The 22,728-nt window shown below is 40.2% G+C and overlaps 2 protein-coding genes across 2 annotated transcripts in view; both read right to left on the bottom strand.

The window, feature by feature from the left end:
• Window positions 1-7,803, bottom strand: LOC140059323 (monocarboxylate transporter 14-like). The gene is made up of 7 exons (XM_072105200.1): window positions 7,504-7,803; window positions 6,356-7,174; window positions 6,153-6,268; window positions 2,606-2,849; window positions 1,841-1,984; window positions 719-1,540; window positions 1-590 (listed from the first exon to the last, which is right to left on the bottom strand). The coding sequence occupies exons 1-7, from the start codon at window positions 7,595-7,597 to the stop codon at window positions 418-420; spliced, it is 2,412 nt and encodes an 803-aa protein (XP_071961301.1). The 5' UTR covers window positions 7,598-7,803; the 3' UTR covers window positions 1-417.
• A 2,233-nt stretch (window positions 7,804-10,036) lies between these two features.
• LOC140058394 (cilia- and flagella-associated protein 54-like) overlaps window positions 10,037-22,728 on the bottom strand; it is a 43,759-nt gene continuing 31,067 nt past the window's right edge. The window contains exons 43-57 of the mRNA XM_072103969.1: window positions 22,342-22,484; window positions 22,002-22,105; window positions 17,891-17,954; window positions 17,568-17,754; window positions 17,096-17,304; window positions 16,596-16,768; window positions 16,236-16,421; window positions 15,658-15,815; window positions 14,978-15,099; window positions 14,598-14,706; window positions 13,373-13,487; window positions 12,697-12,955; window positions 11,006-11,886; window positions 10,570-10,644; window positions 10,037-10,268 (exon numbers count right to left, since the gene is read on the bottom strand). Of these exons, the coding sequence (XP_071960070.1) occupies window positions 10,128-10,268; window positions 10,570-10,644; window positions 11,006-11,886; window positions 12,697-12,955; window positions 13,373-13,487; window positions 14,598-14,706; window positions 14,978-15,099; window positions 15,658-15,815; window positions 16,236-16,421; window positions 16,596-16,768; window positions 17,096-17,304; window positions 17,568-17,754; window positions 17,891-17,954; window positions 22,002-22,105; window positions 22,342-22,484 (2,926 nt within the window). The 3' untranslated portion in view covers window positions 10,037-10,127. The remainder of the gene's footprint in view (window positions 10,269-10,569; window positions 10,645-11,005; window positions 11,887-12,696; window positions 12,956-13,372; window positions 13,488-14,597; window positions 14,707-14,977; window positions 15,100-15,657; window positions 15,816-16,235; window positions 16,422-16,595; window positions 16,769-17,095; window positions 17,305-17,567; window positions 17,755-17,890; window positions 17,955-22,001; window positions 22,106-22,341; window positions 22,485-22,728) is intronic.

Genomic DNA, 22,728 nt, shown 5'->3' on the forward strand with positions numbered 1-22,728 from the left:
TTATACATATGGTACAATTTATTCCGTCACACTAATTATAAAACTATGTAGATATTCGAGTTGTTTGTTTCTAGTTGTGATTCATTCACCTTTCTCTAATAATCTTAGTATTATATATCATTTCTACAAATAATTTCAATAAAAAATAGTTTTTTATCCAGCACAATATTAAGTTTGTCATATATGTAGATATTTATTATTCTGTCGTAGCAAAGGTACGAAATGTGTAAAATCTTTGATTAATTCATATTGCACATTGACAATTTTGAATTACAGTACTGTAGTACCAATCAGGCTTCCGTTTTTGGTTTTTTTTGCGGCAATTGAATTCTGTACATACGTTTCTGAGAATAAAATTACTTTTTGACTCGAAAGCTGCGTAGTGGCAAAAGTACAGGATTTTAACCAAAAGACGTCTTATATTACAGTTTCAGTCGCAGACGTAGCAGCATCGGCGGCCGTGTATATATCTCTTATCTTATATTTTGAGTAAATTCTCGGCAGCACTTGAAACAAAAAGGCAACGAAGAACAGTGATCCCATAGCGAAGAAAGCGGTGTTGTACGAACCAGACACGTCATAGATCCACCCTGAAACAACAAACATTTATTTGAGGTTTGTAAATACTGTAGCCTATAAGTCGGCCTATTATATACAGTAAAGATATCTAATATTAACTATTTATATATCGTATTGAGATTATTAATCTTCCTCCTACCTGTAAAGAAACCACCAAGAACACACGAGGGCGCAGTGCTGAACAGTAACACACCCATCGCTTTGGGAAAGTTCCGAACTCCAACAATTTCCCTCGAAATAAGGTAAATAAGTGGTAAAGATCCAACCGACCATCCAATAAGAAGAATAGTTAAAACTAAATACACGTAACGTGTGCAAAATGGTATCAAGAACGTACATACACTCGCCGTTAATAACGTTAAAGAGAGCAGTTTGGATGACGTAATTAAGTTGAATTTAATCGGAACTCCGTTAAACAGTCGACTTACGAGGTTACCAATACCGAAAATTGTCATTAAAAGTGCCGCGTTATGCTCAGATATACCGATGTCTACGGCATGCGATACAAGATGGTAGGCAGTACCAATAAACGATACAAAGAAAAAATTCGCTACAATCAAAAGAAATCCAAAAAGAGGATATGTCAGTGGTAACTTTAAATACTCCTTCAGTAATTCTTTTGATCCTTTTTCCTCCTCCATTATCGCCTTCTTGTCATCATCATCAGCGCGTACTTCAATAAACTTCTCATCTTCTAAACAAATAGTCTTTCTTTCCGTTGTTTTTGGATCTTTGAAAATAACTACGCCAATGAGAGTTGCATGGAGTACACAGGCCCCTAGGAGTAGTAGAGATCCTCTCCAGCCATACATTGGTCTTAGTACGTTTATTAAGAAAGGAAATGCGATCAAGCCAACAGCCGTTCCTGCCGTAACAACACCGTTAGCAATTGAGATATTCTCGTCACAGCTAATTCCTATGTACGCAACCGTGTTTGTATATGCCACGGAAACACCAAAACCTGCAAATATATAAAATAAAAACGAAAAAAAGCACATAATTTTACATTTAACTGAAATCTTTGAATTTAATCCATTGCTCAAATCCGCTATCGGTAAATTGACTTAACGAATGAACGTGATCGCGACGCAACTATTGGCCAATCACAACGCGATGGACCATCCATCGTTTGTGATTGGTCGACTCAATTGCATTGCAACTATATCGTTGTTGCGTAGGAAATAGGCTACTTCCTGTAGGAACTATTGTGAAAGGGAATGCGATTATACAGCAGAAAAAGCTGTAAAAAGAATAGACTTACCTGTAACAAACGAATGACTGATAAATAATTGCCAAACAGATTGAACTCGAGATGACAAGATAAGACCACCTGATGTTAGTAATGTACCCAACATTATAGTTCGTCTATATCCAATTTTGAGGACGATTAACGTGCCAATCGGACCTATAGAAAAAAACAGAAAATATAGAAAAGAAAATCACTTATAAATAATGACTAATCTAATTGTTTACTTGTATCAGAAGACTGGTCGTCGTTCACATTTATGTTAGGCGTGGACATTGTATAGGTCAATCAAAGCGACCTTGATCAGTTTGACCCGTCCGGTCCAGGCAGGGAGTTGTAATCCCTGGTCCAGGTAATCCTTTATCCTCTTATTTCCGTATTATAAATTATTACATTTTTCTATTTCCTTTAAAAAAATATAATTCAGATATCCTAAATAAAACAGAATGATTGAATAGGGCCTACCATCCAATACACCAGTGCACAGGGTAGGCTCACATTATTCGGCGATTACGTACGTATAATACGTTTACATTATACTATAGTATATCAATGCAAGGAGGCCTACATTTGATATAGGCTAGTTTACCACTTTTTCTGACTGCATTATTTAATATAATGCTACAGACTTGGTTCCAGTCAAATTCTATTAAATATGGCTATAGGCCTACACATGCCATGTTTGGTTACATTATGATTTGTTTTTAGTTCCGACAATTAGGCCTAAAAAAAGGTACAACGTTAGCTAAATTATTTACGTAAAAAGTACAATTTAATTACCGAATAAGTTGATATTAGTAGCAAGTAGACTGGAAGCTGCTCCCAACACTCCCAACCCTGCATTTAATTCGTCTGCTAAGTCATTGAGATAAACACCAAAACATAAAGTAAGTCCATCAGTTAAAATCAAAACAATATGCGCACCGATCACCAAGACAACGGTTCTCAGCAGAGATGCTTTTCTTTCTTCTGTTTCCTTCATGTTTTCGGCAACACTACGTTGTTCCATTGCAATCAAAATCAACTACTACGACGTCAATTATGATCGATTATTTTGTCAATGACACGGCATAGCCGCCATGATTGCACACACAATAGACACTTGATATTAGTGTTTGTCTTCCACCGTTCAATCAACTAACAAATTCATATACAGTAGATGACAATTAACCTTATCAAACCTTGATAACGGATTCGAACAAATTAGCCTATAACAGACCACGATTATATTGCGTCATATCCGTTTTGCGCACAGAACATATTCACTTTAACAGAAATCTGGGTTTGTACCCTATAAGATGGTTTGTACCCTATAAGATGGTTTGTACCCTATAAGATGGTTTGTACCCTATAAGATGGTTTGTACCCTATAAGATGGTTTGTACCCTATAAGATGGTTTGTACCCTATACGATGGTTTGTACCCTATACGATGGTTTGTACCCTATAAGATGGTTTGTACCCTATAAGATGGTTTGTACCCTATAAGATGGTTTGTACCCTATAAGATGGTTTGTACCCTATAAGATGGTTTGTACCCTATAAGATGGTTTGTACCCTATACGATGGTTTGTACCCTATACGATGGTTTGTACCCTATAAGATGGTTTGTACCATATAAGATGGTTTGTACCCTATAAGATGGTTTGTACCCTATAAGATGGTTTGTACCCTATAAGATGGTTTGTACCCTATACGATGGTTTGTACCCTATACGATGGTTTGTACCCTATAAGATGGTTTGTACCCTATAAGATGGTTTGTACCCTATAAGATGGTTTGTACCCTATAAGATGGTTTGTACCCTATAAGATGGTTTGTACCCTATAAGATGGTTTGTACCCTATACGATGGTTTGTACCCTATACGATGGTTTGTACCCTATAAGATGGTTTGTACCATATAAGATGGTTTGTACCCTATAAGATGGTTTGTACCCTATAAGATGGTTTGTACCCTATAAGATGGTTTGTACCCTATAAGATGGTTTGTACCCTATAAGATGGTTTGTACCCTATACGATGGTTTGTACCCTATAAGATGGTTTGTACCCTATAAGATGGTTTGTACCCTATAAGATGGTTTGTACCCTATAAGATGGTTTGTACCCTATAAGATGGTTTGTACCCTATAAGATGGTTTGTACCCTATAAGATGGTTTGTACCCTATAAGATCTTTGGTTTGTACTCTATAAGATGTTTGGTTTGTACCATATAAGATGGTTTGTACCCTATAAGATGTTTGGTTTGTACCCTATAAGATGTTTGGTTTGTACCCTATAAGATGTTTGGTTTGTACCCTTTAAGATGTTTGGTTTGTACCCTATAAGATGTTTGGTTTCTACCCTATAAGATGTTTGGTTTGTACCCTATAAGATGTTTGGTTTGTACCCTATAAGATGTTTGGTTTGTACCCTATAAGATGTTTGGTTTGTACCCTATAAGATGTTTGGTTTGTACCCTATAAGATGTTTGGTTTGTACCCTATAAGATGTTTGGTTTGTACCCTATAAGATGTTTGGTTTGTACCCTATAAGATGTTTGGTTTGTACCCTATAAGATGTTTGGTTTGTACCCTATAAGATGTTTGGTTTGTACCCTATAAGATGTTTGGTTTGTACCCTATAAGATGTTTGGTTTGTACCCTATAAGATGTTTGGTTTGTACCCTATAAGATGTTTGGTTTGTACCCTATAAGATGTTTGGTTTGTACCCTATAAGATGTTTGGTTTGTACCCTATAAGATGTTTGGTTTGTACCCTATAAGATGTTTGGTTTGTACCCTATAAGATGTTTGGTTTGTACCCTATAAGATGTTTGGTTTGTACCCTATAAGATGTTTGGTTTCTACCCTATAAGATGTTTGGTTTGTACCCTATAAGATGTTTGGTTTGTACCCTATAAGATGTTTGGTTTGTACCCTATAAGATGTTTGGTTTGTACCCTATAAGATGTTTGGTTTGTACCTTATAAGATGTTTGGTTTGTACCCTATAAGATGTTTGGTTTGTACCCTATAAGATGTTTGGTTTGTACCCTATAAGATGTTTGGTTTGTACCCTATAAGATGTTTGGTTTGTACCCTATAAGATGTTTGGTTTGTACCCTATAAGATGTTTGGTTTGTACCCTATAAGATGTTTGGTTTGTACCCTATAAGATGTTTGGTTTGTACCTTATAAGATGTTTGGTTTGTACCTTATAAGATGTTTGGTTTGTACTCTATAAGATGTTTGGTTTGTACCCTATAAGATGTTTGGTTTGTACCCTATAAGATGTTTGGTTTGTACCCTATAAGATGTTTGGTTTGTACCCTATAAGATGTTTGGTTTGTACCCTATAAGATGTTTGGTTTGTACCCTATAAGATGTTTGGTTTGTACCTTATAAGATGTTTGGTTTGTACCCTATAAGATGTTTGGTTTCTACCCTATAAGATGTTTACCGATTTGTACCAAAAATATTCATTAGAAACGAATAATATTTAAAAGGAATAGAATAAACACTCACGTAAAATGCCAACACTAAAATTATAATTTTACAATTTAAATTAAAAAAATAAATTAATAACTACATTCTGAAACGCTGCATAATAAATTATATAAATAAATATACGACTGTGTTACATTATATGATTCCTATTTTAATAATGTTATTTCTAAATTAAATTTTACCGAATTTTCTAATTAATGTATGTTTTTCTGCAAACAGAAAACAGTACGGGTCGCAATAATAGTTGACGAGCCAGATCGTATTGATTGTGCGATCATTCGGGAAAATACGCTAACACGCGCGCGGCTATTGAGTCCTGAAAATACGCTAACACGCGCGGCTATTGAGTCCTTAAAATACGCTAACACGCGCGGCTATTGAGTCCTGAAAATACGCTAACACGCGCGGCTATTGAGTCCTTAAAATACGCTAACACGCGCGGCTATTGAGTCCTGAAAATACGCTAACACGCGCGGCTATTGAGTCCTTAAAATACGCTTACATGCGCGCGGCTATTGAGTCGTCCTGAAAATACGCTAACACGCGCGGCTATTGAGTCCTTAAAATACGCTAACACGCGCGGCTATTGAGTCCTGAAAATACGCTAACACGCGCGGCTATTGAGTCCTTAAAATACGCTTACATGCGCGCGGCTATTGAGTCGTCCTGAAAATACGCATATTATTTCAATGAGCCTGCGTAGAATGACTTTTTGACTTGACAGCAGTATAGTGGCACGTCAATAAAACAAGATTTGAACCAGGAAATTCAATGACGTCTCATATTACAGTTTCAGTCGCAGACTGTGCAGCACCGGTGGCCGTGTATATATCTCTTACCTTATATTTTAAGTAGTAAAATCTTGGAAGCACTTGAAACAAAAAGGCAACGAAGAACAGTGATCCCATAGCGAAGAAAGCGGTGTTGTACGAACCAGACACGTCATAGATCCACCCTGAAAACAACATACAAACATTTATTTATAAGTCGGCATATTATATACAGTTATATCTAATAATAATTATATTATTATTAAACTTACCTGTAAAGAAACCGCCAACCACACCCGAGGGCGCAGTACTGAACAGTAATACACCCATCGCTTTGGGAAAGTTCCGAACTCCAACGATTTCTCTCGAAATAAGGTAAATAAGCGGAAGAGATCCACCAACCGACCATCCTATAATGAGAATGCTTCCAGCTAAAGATGCGTAACGTGTGCAAAATGGTATCAAGAACGTACACAAACTCGCCGTTAATAACGTTAAAGCAAACAGTTTGGATGACGTAATAAAGTTGAATTTAATCGGAACTCCGTTAAACAGCCGACTTACGAGGTTACCAATACCGAAAATTGTCATTAAAAGTGCCGCGTTATGCTCAGATATACCGATGTCTACGGCATGCGATACAAGATGGTAGGCAGTACCAATAAACGATAAATAAAATAAATTCGCTATAATCAACATAAATCCAAAAAGAGGATACGTTAGTGGTAACTTTAAATACTCTTTAAATAATTCTTTTGTTCCTTTTTCCTCCTCAATTATCTCCTTCTTTTTGTCATCATCATCATCATCATCAGCGCGTACTTCAATAAACTTCTGATCTTCTTTCATTGTTTTTGGATCTTTAAAAATAACTAGACTAATGAGAGATGCATGGAGTACACAGGCCCCTAGGAGTAGTAGAGATCCTCTCCAGCCATACATTGATCTTAGTACGTTTATTAAGAAAGGAAAGGTGATCAAGGCAACAGCCGTTCCTGCCGTAACAACACCATTAGCAATTGATACGTGCTCGTCACAGCTAATTCCTATAAACGCAACCGTGTTTGAAAATACCATTGAAACGCCAAAACCTGCAGACACAAAATACAAATATATCTGACATTGAATGTTGCAAGTTGTATAGTTACTTTTTACGTAAAAAGGGATGTAATATATATTTGGCAGATTTCCTAGCGGAGTATATTTAACAAAGGAATCTAGGTCAATACATTTTTTAACCAGTAGGGCCTAATTTTCCCACCAAAGATGAGATTTGTTTTATTGTTTTAAATCGAAAATGTTCTTGGCTTTCACAATTTATATACGTGTTATATAGGGCCTATGTTATTCAAGAATACATTTTAATCTATCATCTGGGATAACGACGGCTTGAACAAAAAATGCAATTAAACAGAATTACCTGTAATTAATGAAAAAGTGATAAATAGTTGCCAGACAGATTGTACTCGAGATGACAAGATAAGACCAACTGTTGTTAGTAATGTACCCAACATTATAGTTCGTCTATATCCAATTTTGAGGACGATTAACGTGCCAATCGGACCTATAGAAAAAACAGAAAATCAGTCTTTTAAAACATTTTGACATTAAAATTCACTACAGCTGTGACAACTCCTTTCCGGGTACACTTTTTTTTATTGGGCGGAATACTTTTTAGGTCTCTGTAGATAAACGTGCCAATCGGACCTTGAGAAAAAGGCAACAAATCACCCATAACAGTTAGGCATATTTTAGTTTAGGCCTACTTATTGGACTCGGATCCGGTCCAGCACATCCGTTCTCGTCTAGATCATGAATTGGCTTAATAAGTAAATGATGATTGACCGCAATGATTTCCTTATATTTACACTCCCTTATTGTGGTATGCAAAACCCACAATAATATTGTATACGGGTTTTTCATTAAAACTGCGCAATGGTTTGTCTGTTTTATTTGATATAAATTAGACTTCAGAAAGAATGTAGGCCTACATATCTAATTAAAGAATCTAAAGGTCTAACTAAACTATTAAACTTTATGTGATGTGCTCATATGGACATAATGTCATATTATCTTCACTACCATATTTGAAGTGATTGATTAGTGATTACACTCGTCCCTGGAGAGCCTTTACTATTATAGTGATGTATTCATTCATAATACGAAGGCAAGACTGACATACGTTGTCGAGACGTAGGACATAAGCCTACGCCTTCAACCAGTTCCTAACGTACTATGATGGGCCTTCTACTAAATTAAATTATTACGTAGGCTACAAATTATATTTACCAAATAAGTGCAGAATTGTATTGAGTAAACTGGATGCTGCTCCTAACACTCCTAAACCTACATTTAATTCGTCAGCTAAGTCATTCAGATAAACACCAAAACATAAAGTAAGTCCATCAGTTAAAATCAAAACAATATGCGCACCGATCACCAAGACAACGGTTCTCAGCAGAGATGCTTTTCTTTCTTCTGTTTCCTTCATGTTTTCCTGATTCAACAAGTTTCGTTTCGTCGCATTTGTGCTGCTGGCTGCATATACCGGTACCAATAGAAACAAAATGGTGTTGCGTATAATAATATACAATAATATAACATAATATAACCAATTGGTATTGGTATTAGGTGATTACATTATGTAGGAAATATTGCGTCATGTCCGACTTTTAAAAACACGCAGAACATTATTATGTTAACCGAAAACAGTTAAAAAATTATTTATAATCTGAATTTATACGTCCTGTACATTCTTTCTATTTATGCATTCAATAACAAATGAAATAATTCAAGAACAAATCAATATATTTAACAGCAATACACAATAATAAACATCAACGTAAAACCACAACACTAAAATAAACTAATTCTGAAATGCTATTGTGTTTAAATACAAACAAAAGGCGGCATAATAATGACTGTAACCATTTTGTTTTATTCACAAGGGAGTTGACCAATCCAACACAAGGGAGTTGACCAATCACAAGTGAAATTCGGCTGATCCATCGCGCTATGATTGGTCAAATTACCTGCGTTGCGCGTATATCTGCGTTGCGTATTGTGGCAGAACCACAATATACTTTTTCTATGCCATGTAGTGTTGTTGTCGTGAAAAAAAAATCTTGCTATTGCCACCTGTTTGGTTTAGTACCAGTAAATTAATCATTAATATAATAATAATTAATCAAACCATATTGTCTAGTTCATTATAGGATTTAAAATATTTACATATGTGCATTTTAATAACAAAGAAAATGTGTGAAAATTCTGCCTGGAATATTGCATTTGAATGTTATTATTGATATAAATCAACATAAATTATTGTGGTGTAGTTTGCATCAATGGCAGCATCCAGTCTATCAGCTGAGGGTCTGTCAGTTCACCACCATATAAGGGATTAAACATCAATTGAAGACGTCTGATGACATAAACTACTGTGGCAGCTCTTGTGTAGTTTGCATCAATGGCAGCATCCAGTCTATCAGCTGAGGGACTGTCAGTTCACCACCATATAAGGGATTAAACATCAATTGAAGACGTCTGATGACATAAACTACTGTGGCAGCTCTGGTGTAGTTTGCATCAATGGCAGCATCCAGTCTATCAGCTGAGGGTCTGTCAGTTCACCACCATATAAGGGATCAAACATCAATTGAAGACTTCTGATGACATAAACTACTGTGGCAGCTCTGGTGTAGTTTGAATCAATGGCAGCATCCAGTCTATCAGCTGAGGGTCTGTCAGTTCACCACCATATAAGGGATTAAACATCAATTGAAGACGTCTGATGACATAAACTACTGTGGCAGCTCTGGTGTAGTTTGCATCAATGGCAGCATCCAGTCTATCAGCTGAGGGTCTGTCAGTTCACCACCATATAAGGGATTAAACATCAATTGAAGACTTCTGATGACATAAACTACTGTGGCAGCTCTTGTGTAGTTTGCATCAATGGCAGCATCCAGTCTATCAGCTGAGGGACTGTCAGTTCACCACCATATAAGGGATCAAACATCAATTGAAGACTTCTGATGACATAAACTACTGTGGCAGCTCTGGTGTAGTTTGCATCAATGGCAGCATCCAGTCTATCAGCTGAGGGTCTGTCAGTTCACCACCATATAAGGGATCAAACATCATTTCCAAACTTCTGATGATGTCCAGTGAAACATCAAATGGAATCTATAAAGAACATTAATGTAACTATTTGTTCGAAATGCCAACAAACCCTAAAGCAGTCTACACTATTAAACTAGTTTGACAAAAAAAGTGTGATGTGCCCAAATATGGTATTGACATGCCCAAATATGGTAGTGATATGACCATATATGGGCACATCACATTTTGATAGTGTAGTGTGGTAACTATTAGGCCTACCGATATGTTTGTTCTGGCTTCCTAAATTCACCATTAGGAACGTGGCTAATTAACTACCAAATACTAGGTGGTAAGAATGTACTTAAAGATCTTAAGTAGTACTTACTTCCAATCCAGAAGGTTCAACCTTAACGTTTGTCAACATATTCTGTATATATACCATACACTGCTTCAATTGCGACTGTAAGGACAGTAGTCATTATTAATAGTTTGTGTACCATGTGTTTAAAAAAAATAAATATTAATTAAAATTAAATAAAGTAGAGATTGTCTGGACAATTCTGATGCTACAACCATCTTCTGTCTAGCATTACTCCAGATGACGGTTCTAGCATACACACACTGCCAACCTCATTTTTTAACAGTGTTTATTCTCAATGTGCAAACAATAACATTGAAAAGACAATGTTAAATTAAAACAATTACCTACCTATATATCTCATCTTGATTGTTTATTTCGTCTTTTGAATCTACGCTAATTATATTGTTTTCATTTCCATAAACTCTTTATTATACCAGAACAAAAACTCAAGTTACTTTACCTCCAAATTTTCATCTCGTTGAACTTTAGCAGACAACTGACTGATGCGCGCTGTTCTTTTGGACTTGCGAGACGACGGTTTGCCCGTACTTGGTGGCGTAATTGGTTTATCAGCAACTTTCGGCTTGTCTGATAACGACATCTCAGCATTCTGTTTGAGTCCAACAAGTTTCTTGTGAAGAAATGTAAGGTGTGTGTACTGTAAAACACGCTTTGCACAAGTTTCGTTGGTGGCAGTAGATGACGTTTTTGATGTGTATGTGTAAAGAAGAAGGATGGCGTCATTAGATGACGAGGTCAACGCACTTCTGTACCATTGAACACACAGTTGTTTAGCCGACTTCAATGCCGGAATCTTATTGTTATACTTGACCGGTTCCTTGACCGCTGGTGATTTCTCTTTCACGTTTCTAATTGGGATGTCCGGTTGAACAGCTGGTTCAATTGGAGCAAGATGCATTTGAGGTGGAGGATAGATAGCACTGCATTCTGATGAGTATACTGATAAGTGAGTGTTTAAAAATGAGTGCATATGCTTAAGTCGTAGAGAAGCGGTATCTGCTAATAATGGTAGCCGGACTACATTCCTGCTAGTGCTAATATCTGCAGCTGTATCTGTTGATATCTCAACATCTGGTACCTTTGTATCTTTAGTCAGTTTCTTGTTGTCTGCTATTTTCTTGTCATCTGCTAAGCAGTCATTGACGCCCACAGCCGACATACTGCACATACGCTGTAGGATTGACGTATAGCTAATTAGATGTCTCCAGGTCAGTTGAGGTTCTTCCATTTTAGCATCCCATTTGTAGTCTTCACTCCCTTCAGTCACAGGGTCTAAAACATTCTTGCCGTCCAGGAAGGGACCACGCAAATCATCAAACCCTAAAATAGGTCATGATTCAATTAGTTTTTACTACTCTATTTATTTATAGTGTGCTTTGAGAAGATTAATTTGGCACAGTTTTAAATATTCTAGGCTCCCGTCAAATCACATAATCTCTTCTCAGGGTTTAGTATTTCATTGATTTCCTGTACTTTAAATGATACCTTGTTGCACTGTTATTTTCACATGTCTGTTCTATTTATCAATTGAACAAGTTTGACCTTTAACCTTTTTCTATAACATCATACTGTTTCATTAGAGTCTGTTCCGACTTTACAATGGTTGCATGTGGTATCAATTTTTAGATAAACCAAATTGATTTCCTGTAGTTTAAATGATGCCTTGTTGTACTGTTTTTTTCTGTTATTATGATATGGCTGTTAAATATTTTGTCGTCAATTGAACAAGTTTGACCTTTTTCTTAAATTTCATACTGTCATTTAATTAGAGCCTGTTCACACTTTACAATTTACACATGTAATTGTCGCGTGTGGTGTCAATTTTGAGATAAACCAGCTGTTTCAAAAACTCAACTGATGAGGTGGATTTTTCAATTCATTAAACCGCAACTGATTAACCACAAGATAAGGAGAAATTTGACCTTACTAGTGTAAAAAGACGCATATAATATGACCTTGCCTGGTAAATTTTGTCATTTTATATGTGTAAATCCTTTTTTGTAGTCCCAACAGTTCGTCTGCTCATGGACGTATAAAAATTGATACCTCCATGGTCTGCTTAATCCCAAGAGTAATTTAGGTTACACATGTAAGTGCGAACACAGCTTTAGTTAATGAAGTAAATAATACCTTGTTCTGCTGCCACCATGAGGTCTTCTTTCAAGAAGCCTGGTATGTCATTCTTCACAGCATCCTTAGCAGGGATAGTAGTCAGTGTAGCATCACCAATAAGAAGAGTGAATCTACGCTGTGCTTTGGCTATCAAGGTAGCAGCACATACAGCCTGCCAAGCCGCGTGCGATTCTTTTGTTCTCTCTCGTTGCCGTTCTCTCTCAATTGTTTCTTGTTTGTTGACCTTCTTACTTGATTTCTTAGCAGATGAAGATGGCTGTGAAAGTTAACAAAGGAATTACATTTTCAAATAATCTTGAAAAGCTGACTATGATAATGTCATTGACTTTTCCATTAATTTAGGTCTAAAACATGATGACATTGTGAACTAAAATACACAACAGGATTTACTTGTTCACAAAAAGTTTGGAAGAAAAAGGAAGCTTAACCTAAAGCTCTGTCTACACTATAAAACTTTGTGACAAAACAATTTGACATGCCCAAATATGGGCACATCACATTTGTTGTCACATAAAAGTTTGATAGTGTAGACAGAGCTTAATTTTTTATCAAAATTTAGTGTTTTCTGTTTAGATGATTGGAAAAAGAAACATAAAAAGTATGACAACATTTTGTTTAGTGTAGTTTTAATTTGAAGTCAAAGCGTTGGGTTGAGGATAAGTTGTCTTGTTACCTTAGCTTGTTGTGACACTGTAGTAGAACCGTCGTCAGGTTCGACAGGCATGCTCAGTATGTTACTTCCCTTCAAATATGCTTTTGCTATCTCAAGATATGCCTCTTTTATCAACCTATACAAATGATGAGTTATTTAATGCGTCTTGTTAAAAACTACTATAGGCCTATAAACGTAGTAACATGTACCACAAAAATCCAAGAAAAAACAAGGGGCAGTATACTAAATGATAAACATCCATTACACCAACATTATGTATGGCTAAGGCGAGGAAAGCGAGTACGTAGCACACTATGTAGAACTAACAGATATCTAAATTCATTCGTCCCTTTTTCCAAGATATGCTTCTTTTATCAATCTATACAAAAGATGAGTTATTTTACGTTAAAAACATAACTATAGTGTAAATGAATCACACACATTTTGTTTATTAAGAATCTTTCAATTAACAATATTATGTTAATTCATTTTGCGCATGTAGATGTATTGGGATGTGTTTCTACCTCCACAGCTTGACACAGTTTGATGATTTCTAAATCCAGACAACCACCGATGACACATCGATTGACCTGACCTAGGTAGGTCATTCAACATCGCAAATTCAAAGCTCTTTATTGATTGTATTAATATTGTTTAAGGGTTTGCTTAGTGAAGTTTTTTTGCGGTACAGCATGTGATTCCGAAAGGAAATTAAATGTGATACTCTCTATTTCTCTGTATCAATGATTTGTATGTCACATTAGTCATTAGGTCATGTTTTGTTATAAATTCAATAAAGCAAAATAATCATTAAATTAATAGGTTGAAAGACCTCAATGGTGAAAAACAAGAAAGCAAGAACATCCCGTTTTTCCAGTTCAAATTTATTCTTTTATAATTTTTGATTTTAATTAAACCCACATAACCTTAGTCATTAGGTAATTATTTGTGACACACTATTAATTTTGATTGTTTGAATTTGTGCTATTTTTGTGACCTACTTTATTAACCATTATTAATCAAAGTACTGAGCGTAGTGGAGGATCACTAAAGGTCAACTTAGACGGTGTCGTACAACGAGAAGATTAAATTAAGTTCTTCCGATGACCTAAAAACTACACCCTACGCTATCTCAAGAAAACTCGTCCAGTCGGGATTCAACTCAGACAGCACCAACAAGTAAAGGCGTTTCGTTGGGCCTTGTGGTACGACGCTGTCCGAGTTGGCCTTTAGTGAGATCACTTACTGTAGATCGTGGTTGGAAGTAAAGCTGGTTGAGATGGCTTGGATGAGTGTATCTACAACAGACCTACACGAACAAAATCCACACTTGAACAGTTGTTGTTCTACTTTACCTGGCAAGAGAAACAATCACAATATCAAGAAGCAAGAATATTTATATTCAGGGAAGGTGTTTATGTTGTTATGTGTAATATGGTAACATGTATAATCAAATTAATTCCATCTAAATATGAAAATATTATTAATATCTAGAAGTGATACAGTAGAATTGGTATCAAAATGCTTGGTAAATTGTAGATCATGTCAATCAATGAATTCTACTACAAATAGGAATGTGTTGTATTCGAGGGGGAATTTATTCAAAGAATTCATTTAAATACATACCAAAGGTAAGCAGTATTTCTGCTTGTAAGGTTGGGTTTGTACGAACGCACAGTTTGCTGAGAGACAAAGCACTTGCTAACACATCACCACTTAAGCGCCACAGGTTTGAATCTGATTCATTTCTATCAAAACAAAAAAAAACAGAATTTTATATTAAGGTTAATCATCTGAGGAAACATAATGTACATTTCTATAAACAATATTTCGTCATGAGGTAATTTCCCGCATGATCGTAATCAAAACGGTACTGGGTTTGGTCTACTAGCGTTCCTGCTCCAAACTCGTCATCCATTCATAGAAGCCTTAACGAAGTAAGCCTACCTGGTGGTGACCATAGAACGGTTCCGAGATAACGACTATACTTCGGCTTTAGTCGATAGAAGATTGAAATATTGTTAGAGATAGAGTATACGATGTTTGATTATGTGTAGATGTGTGATTTGTTTTATTATTCAAGTGATGTTCCGCATAAAGAGATGAAGAAAGTAGTTGGTGTTATGGTTTTGCATATCAATTAATTATCCTAGACAATATAGGATGCGATAATTATTATTTTATATATATTTTTTCAATATTGATTGTTATGATTATAATAATATTAATAAAAAGATATTTGTTAGTATAAATTTAAAATACAATGTACAATATACAAAACAATATTTATGATACTAGTCCCCTACCTTAAGCTAGCCTCCCTTGCCAGGCTGTGACCAATCCTCATTTTCAGTTTTACCAATAGCAGAATATGTGGTAGGTGAATGTTCTGGAACGGGAAGGCTAGGCTTGATAATGATGGCTGTACGTTATGTATCTCAATACACTCTCCAAGAAACTTCATCTGAAAACAAAAAACAATTGAAAACATATTTTGAGGTTTACTGTACAGAACAAAGCTTTTTTTTAATAACCATTTCAATTAATAATTAAATACCAGATTGTCAACCAATAAAAGTGAAGGCAACAAGCCTGTTTATACTGTTAAGGCAAATTTACAAAGACGAGCGATAACGGTAAGCAGAAAACCGTCCCACGTAGAATCTTTATTTTTTAAGAGCTGGTTTCCACTCAACCATCTGCTCCGCATTTTGTGTAAATGTTCATAAGAAATAACATAGATTCTATATTGTTATTTTTTGTATACCGTTACTGCTCACCTTTACTGCTAGCCTTTGTAAAATTGGCCTTTCTCTTTTGTAGGACTAAACCGCACCAATTTTTTTTTCATCAAGGTAAGTATTCACACAACAAAAACACTAACCTGTTGAAGTAGCTTATGTTGCACTGTGCAATAACTCTGCAGTATAGCCTGCACGGCCGACGACTTGTTTTCATCTTGTGGGATGACTAAAGCCTCCAAATCAGTTAGATGCGTTCTTGTAAGACACAACAAAAGAGAGGCTTCTGGAGAGAGTGTTTGCAGGTCATTCAGTAGGTCAATCACCTCCTGTAAATGAGAATGTTATCAAGAAGACAGTGTAAAGGTTATAGAAAGCTCAACAAATATGGCTGAACCAAATCGGCCAATCGGATACGGAAGTTTGAAGTTATGGTAAAAAAAAATTGTCATTAATACTTTTCATAATTATCAATTTATATACTAATGTATTAAAAAAATTACCTTCAATGTTTCCTTAACATCTGATAGTGATCGGCCTTCTTGTAGGTCCAAGAGGGCGCCCTGCATCAGAAACTCTGCTTGTAGTTCAATGTCTCCGCATGCCTCAGCTTCTGTAAGTCCTTGCATACAATGATCTCTGCATTCACTTAATTCCAGTTTGTTACAATCAACATCTAAAAGTAAAAACATATTTCTTACTTTCATACTCAATTGGTTCTCAAGCAATCAGTTACACTTCATGGTTTTAAATAATTATAAGACTCTTCCATTAGGTTATTCATGATAAAGAGTTATAATGAATATTGGACAAATTCAAGTAGTCTCTTCTGATTGTATCCTTTTATGTTGGTAATTACGTTAGTGTTCCTTTACGAAAGCACTATTAGTGGATGTTTTGATTTGATATTTCATCACAACTTTCCAGGTCAAGAATAGGTATGATCTGCCAAAATGTTTTTCTTTTTTTCAAATATTAGGCCAAATTTAGATAAATTGCTCACCTGATAAGCGCCCCATACCCTTCACACCAGTCATCAGGTTCTTCACCAGCATCAGCCTGCTATTCAGCCACAGTCTACCATCAAGGCGTGCCCGGCTTTGAGAGTTCTGGTACTGGAAGTGACTAGACTGGATATCCTCATTGTCTTCATCAAGAGAGTACAAAGATAGTGGTGGTATATGCTGTCGACTACCTTTCATTGAAGAAGTTCTGTAAAATGAGTGACAGAAAGTTCTGTAAAATGAGTGACAGAAAGTTCTGTAAAATGAGTGACCGAAAGTACTGTAAAATGAGTGACCGAAAGTTCTGTAAAATGAGTGACAGAAAGTTCTGTAAAATAAATGACATAAAGTTCTGTAAAATTAGTGACAGAAAGTTCTGTAAAATGAGTGACAAAGTTCTGTAAAATGAGTGACAGAAAGTTCTGAGACCTTAGGATTGGAAGGCTACAGCTTGATAATGATATAATTTACCTGAAAGGTGTGGTTGTCTTCTTTGTAGGTATTTCTTTGAAGAGTGAGCTTGATTGTATTGCCAGCATAGCAGAGGCAACTATGGAGGCCGATTTGGATGCTAGTTGATGTTGGCAGTAAATAGAGCCCAACTCTAGCTTACCAAGAAGTACTAACTCTAATTCAGATGCATGTAGACATTCCGCACCTAAACATAATATTCATTTTCATTATGAGTAATTGCTTTTTGATGAATGTCTAGTAAAAACAATTTATAAAAAAAACTGATAATAATAATAATTTGATCCTAATTAATATAGATAACAATAAAGTATTTTGTAAACCTTTTTCTTCCATGCAGTCTACCAGGATGTGGAGAAATCTCTCAGCAGTACTCAATAGTACTCCCTGTGAAACATAAAAAAACAACAGATTGTGGTATAACCACAGTGACGTTACGCAGGAGGCATAGGCCCCTAGGTAGTTGCATTGGGGCTGCTCATGCTCTGGGGCCCCTAGGTAGTTGCATTGGGGCTGCTCATGCTCTGGGGCCCCTAGGTAGTTGCATTGGGGCTGCTCATGCTCTGGGGCCCCTAGGTAGTTGCATTGGGGCTGCTCATGCTCTGGGGCCCCTAGGTAGTTGCATTGGGGCTGCTCATGCTCTGGGGCCCCTAGGTAGTTGCATTGGGGCTGCTCATGCTCTGGGGCCCCTAGGTAGTTGCATTGGGGCTGCTCATGCTCTGGGGCCCCTAGGTAGTTGCATTGGGGCTGCTCATGCTCTGGGGCCCCTAGGTAGTTGCATTGGGGCTGCTCATGCTCTGGGCCCCTAGGTAGTTGCATTGGGGCTGCTCATGCTCTGGGGCCCCTAGGTAGTTGCATTGGGGCTGCTCATGCTCTGGGGCCCCTAGGTAGTTGCATTGGGGCTGCTCATGCTCTGGGCCCCTAGGTAGTTGCATTGGGGCTGCTCATGCTCTGGGGCCCCTAGGTAGTTGCATTGGGGCTGCTCATGCTCTGGGGCCCCCCTAGGTAGTTGCATTGGGGCTGCTCATGCTCTGGGGCCCCTAGGTAGTTGCATTGGGGCTGCTCATGCTCTGGGCCCCTAGGTAGTTGCATTGGGGCTGCTCATGCTCTGGGGCCCCTAGGTAGTTGCATTGGGGCTGCTCATGCTCTGGGCCCCTAGGTAGTTGCATTGGGGCTGCTCATGCTCTGGGGCCCCTAGGTAGTTGCATTGGGGCTGCTCATGCTCTGGGCCCCTAGGTAGTTGCATTGGGGCTGCTCATGCTCTGGGGCCCCTAGGTAGTTGCATTGGGGCTGCTCATGCTCTGGGCCCCTAGGTAGTTGCATTGGGGCTGCTCATGCTCTGGGCCCCTAGGTAGTTGCATTGGGGCTGCTCATGCTCTGGGGCCCCTAGGTAGTTGCATTGGGGCTGCTCATGCTCTGGGGCCCCTAGGTAGTTGCATTGGGGCTGCTCATGCTCTGGGCCCCTAGGTAGTTGCATTGGGGCTGCTCATGCTCTGGGCCCCTAGGTAGTTGCATTGGGGCTGCTCATGCTCTGGGGCCCCTAGGTAGTTGCATTGGGGCTGCTCATGCTCTGGGGCCCCTAGGTAGTTGCATTGGGGCTGCTCATGCTCTGGGGCCCCTAGGTAGTTGCATTGGGGCTGCTCATGCTCTGGGGCCCCTAGGTAGTTGCATTGGGGCTGCTCATGCTCTGGGCCCCTAGGTAGTTGCATTGGGGCTGCTCATGCTCTGGGGCCCCTAGGTAGTTGCATTGGGGCTGCTCATGCTCTGGGGCCCCCCTAGGTAGTTGCATTGGGGCTGCTCATGCTCTGGGGCCCCTAGGTAGTTGCATTGGGGCTGCTCATGCTCTGGGCCCCTAGGTAGTTGCATTGGGGCTGCTCATGCTCTGGGGCCCCTAGGTAGTTGCATTGGGGCTGCTCATGCTCTGGGCCCCTAGGTAGTTGCATTGGGGCTGCTCATGCTCTGGGGCCCCTAGGTAGTTGCATTGGGGCTGCTCATGCTCTGGGCCCCTAGGTAGTTGCATTGGGGCTGCTCATGCTCTGGGGCCCCTAGGTAGTTGCATTGGGGCTGCTCATGCTCTGGGCCCCTAGGTAGTTGCATTGGGGCTGCTCATGCTCTGGGGCCCCTAGGTAGTTGCATTGGGGCTGCTCATGCTCTGGGGCCCCTAGGTAGTTGCATTGGGGCTGCTCATGCTCTGGGGCCCCTAGGTAGTTGCATTGGGGCTGCTCATGCTCTGGGCCCCTAGGTAGTTGCATTGGGGCTGCTCATGCTCTGGGCCCCTAGGTAGTTGCATTGGGGCTGCTCATGCTCTGGGGCCCCTAGGTAGTTGCATTGGGGCTGCTCATGCTCTGGGGCCCCCCTAGGTAGTTGCATTGGGGCTGCTCATGCTCTGGGGCCCCTAGGTAGTTGCATTGGGGCTGCTCATGCTCTGGGGCCCCCCTAGGTAGTTGCATTGGGGCTGCTCATGCTCTGGGGCCCCTAGGTAGTTGCATTGGGGCTGCTCATGCTCTGGGCCCCTAGGTAGTTGCATTGGGGCTGCTCATGCTCTGGGGCCCCTAGGTAGTTGCATTGGGGCTGCTCATGCTCTGGGCCCCTAGGTAGTTGCATTGGGGCTGCTCATGCTCTGGGGCCCCTAGGTAGTTGCATTGGGGCTGCTCATGCTCTGGGCCCCTAGGTAGTTGCATTGGGGCTGCTCATGCTCTGGGGCCCCTAGGTAGTTGCATTGGGGCTGCTCATGCTCTGGGCCCCTAGGTAGTTGCATTGGGGCTGCTCATGCTCTGGGCCCCTAGGTAGTTGCATTGGGGCTGCTCATGCTCTGGGGCCCCTAGGTAGTTGCATTGGGGCTGCTCATGCTCTGGGCCCCTAGGTAGTTGCATTGGGGCTGCTCATGCTCTGGGGCCCCTAGGTAGTTGCATTGGGGCTGCTCATGCTCTGGGGCCCCTAGGTAGTTGCATTGGGGCTGCTCATGCTCTGGGGCCCCTAGGTAGTTGCATTGGGGCTGCTCATGCTCTGGGGCCCCTAGGTAGTTGCATTGGGGCTGCTCATGCTCTGGGCCCCTAGGTAGTTGCATTGGGGCTGCTCATGCTCTGGGGCCCCCCTAGGTAGTTGCATTGGGGCTGCTCATGCTCTGGGCCCCTAGGTAGTTGCATTGGGGCTGCTCATGCTCTGGGCCCCTAGGTAGTTGCATTGGGGCTGCTCATGCTCTGGGGCCCCTAGGTAGTTGCATTGGGGCTGCTCATGCTCTGGGGCCCCTAGGTAGTTGCATTGGGGCTGCTCATGCTCTGGGGCCCCTAGGTAGTTGCATTGGGGCTGCTCATGCTCTGGGGCCCCTAGGTAGTTGCATTGGGGCTGCTCATGCTCTGGGCCCCTAGGTAGTTGCATTGGGGCTGCTCATGCTCTGGGCCCCTAGGTAGTTGCATTGGGGCTGCTCATGCTCTGGGCCCCTAGGTAGTTGCATTGGGGCTGCTCATGCTCTGGGGCCCCTAGGTAGTTGCATTGGGGCTGCTCATGCTCTGGGCCCCTAGGTAGTTGCATTGGGGCTGCTCATGCTCTGGGCCCCTAGGTAGTTGCATTGGGGCTGCTCATGCTCTGGGCCCCTAGGTAGTTGCATTGGGGCTGCTCATGCTCTGGGGCCCCTGGGTTTAGCCAGTGGGGCTGCTCATGCTCTGGGGCCCCTAGGTAGTTGCATTGGGGCTGCTCATGCTCTGGGGCCCCTAGGTAGTTGCATTGGGGCTGCTCATGCTCTGGGGCCCCTAGGTAGTTGCATTGGGGCTGCTCATGCTCTGGGGCCCCTGGGTTTAGCCAGTGGGGCTGCTCATGCTCTGGGCCCCTAGGTAGTTGCATTGGGGCTGCTCATGCTCTGGGGCCCCTAGGTAGTTGCATTGGGGCTGCTCATGCTCTGGGCCCCTAGGTAGTTGCATTGGGGCTGCTCATGCTCTGGGGCCCCTAGGTAGTTGCATTGGGGCTGCTCATGCTCTGGGGCCCCTAGGTAGTTGCATTGGGGCTGCTCATGCTCTGGGGCCCCTAGGTAGTTGCATTGGGGCTGCTCATGCTCTGGGCCCCTAGGTAGTTGCATTGGGGCTGCTCATGCTCTGGGCCCCTAGGTAGTTGCATTGGGGCTGCTCATGCTCTGGGGCCCCTAGGTAGTTGCATTGGGGCTGCTCATGCTCTGGGGCCCCTAGGTAGTTGCATTGGGGCTGCTCATGCTCTGGGGCCCCTAGGTAGTTGCATTGGGGCTGCTCATGCTCTGGGGCCCCTAGGTAGTTGCATTGGGGCTGCTCATGCTCTGGGGCCCCCCTAGGTAGTTGCATTGGGGCTGCTCATGCTCTGGAGCCCCTGGGTTTAGCCACTGAGCACTCATAGCGGTTACTTAATTAAGTTTAATTGGATTTTAATTGTAATACAAAATTAAATCTATTAACACTAATAAAGACTAACCTTGATTTTTTCTAAACTTGGTGAATTTTTTCCCAATGAAAACCTTCCATTGTCATCGCGTACCTTCACACTTTCGACAGACGCCTCATCCACGGAAGAAGTAGCTAGATAAATTTTTAAAAAAAGTTTAAAATGTTGCCATATGGATCGAATAAAAGAAACAAATGATTTAGCTGTCCTTTGGTGAGTGCTTTAAAAGTAGTATTTAGGATATGAAGGAAAACTTTTTGTGTTGTTTACACACACGTGGAAATTCAGCGCAGCAGGCTATGGATCACAGGTCATATTCCTACATTCATCCAAAGGTTCTTAAATATTCTAATAAACTAAGTATTCCCACCTAATGCATCCTCAATGGTAAGTCTTGGTGTGATAATAATCTTGGCGTCTCTTTCAGCTTTACGTGATAACACAGATGTCTGCACTTTACAAATACTACTGCCTGCAGCACTGCTTGTTGTTTCTTTTGCAACATCAGGTATACTGTAAATACAAATGAATAGTGACTGTGAAGATCAATTCAATAGTAATGGAGGAGTCAACCAAGGCAATCTTGCCAAGATAGGAACTTGTGTAACAGTCTTTTGATCTTATGTCTGGCTGTACAAATGTACTATAATCTTATTACTGTTTCATATTATATATAAGGCAATCTAAGAACAGGACACTGAGCTCGCCTTGCCAAGATAGGAACTCGTAACAGTCCTTTGTCCATAATATTTAATAA

Source organism: Antedon mediterranea, chromosome 9 (genome assembly GCF_964355755.1).
Source record: "Antedon mediterranea chromosome 9, ecAntMedi1.1, whole genome shotgun sequence".
In the NCBI taxonomy this organism is placed as follows: domain Eukaryota; kingdom Metazoa; phylum Echinodermata; class Crinoidea; order Comatulida; family Antedonidae; genus Antedon; species Antedon mediterranea.

Excerpts from the sequence above, each read along its gene's own strand:
- LOC140059323 (XM_072105200.1), bottom strand. The coding sequence starts at position 7,597 with ATGTTGGGTACATTACTAACAACAGTTGGTCTTATCTTGTCATCTCGA. Across the intron at positions 7,175-7,503 it reads CACTTTTTCATTAATTACAG|GTTTTGGCGTTTCAATGGTA; the intron begins GTAATTCTGTTT and ends TTGTGTCTGCAG. Across the intron at positions 1,985-2,605 it reads TACTAATATCAACTTATTCG|GTCCGATTGGCACGTTAATC; the intron begins GTAATTAAATTG and ends TTTTTTCTATAG.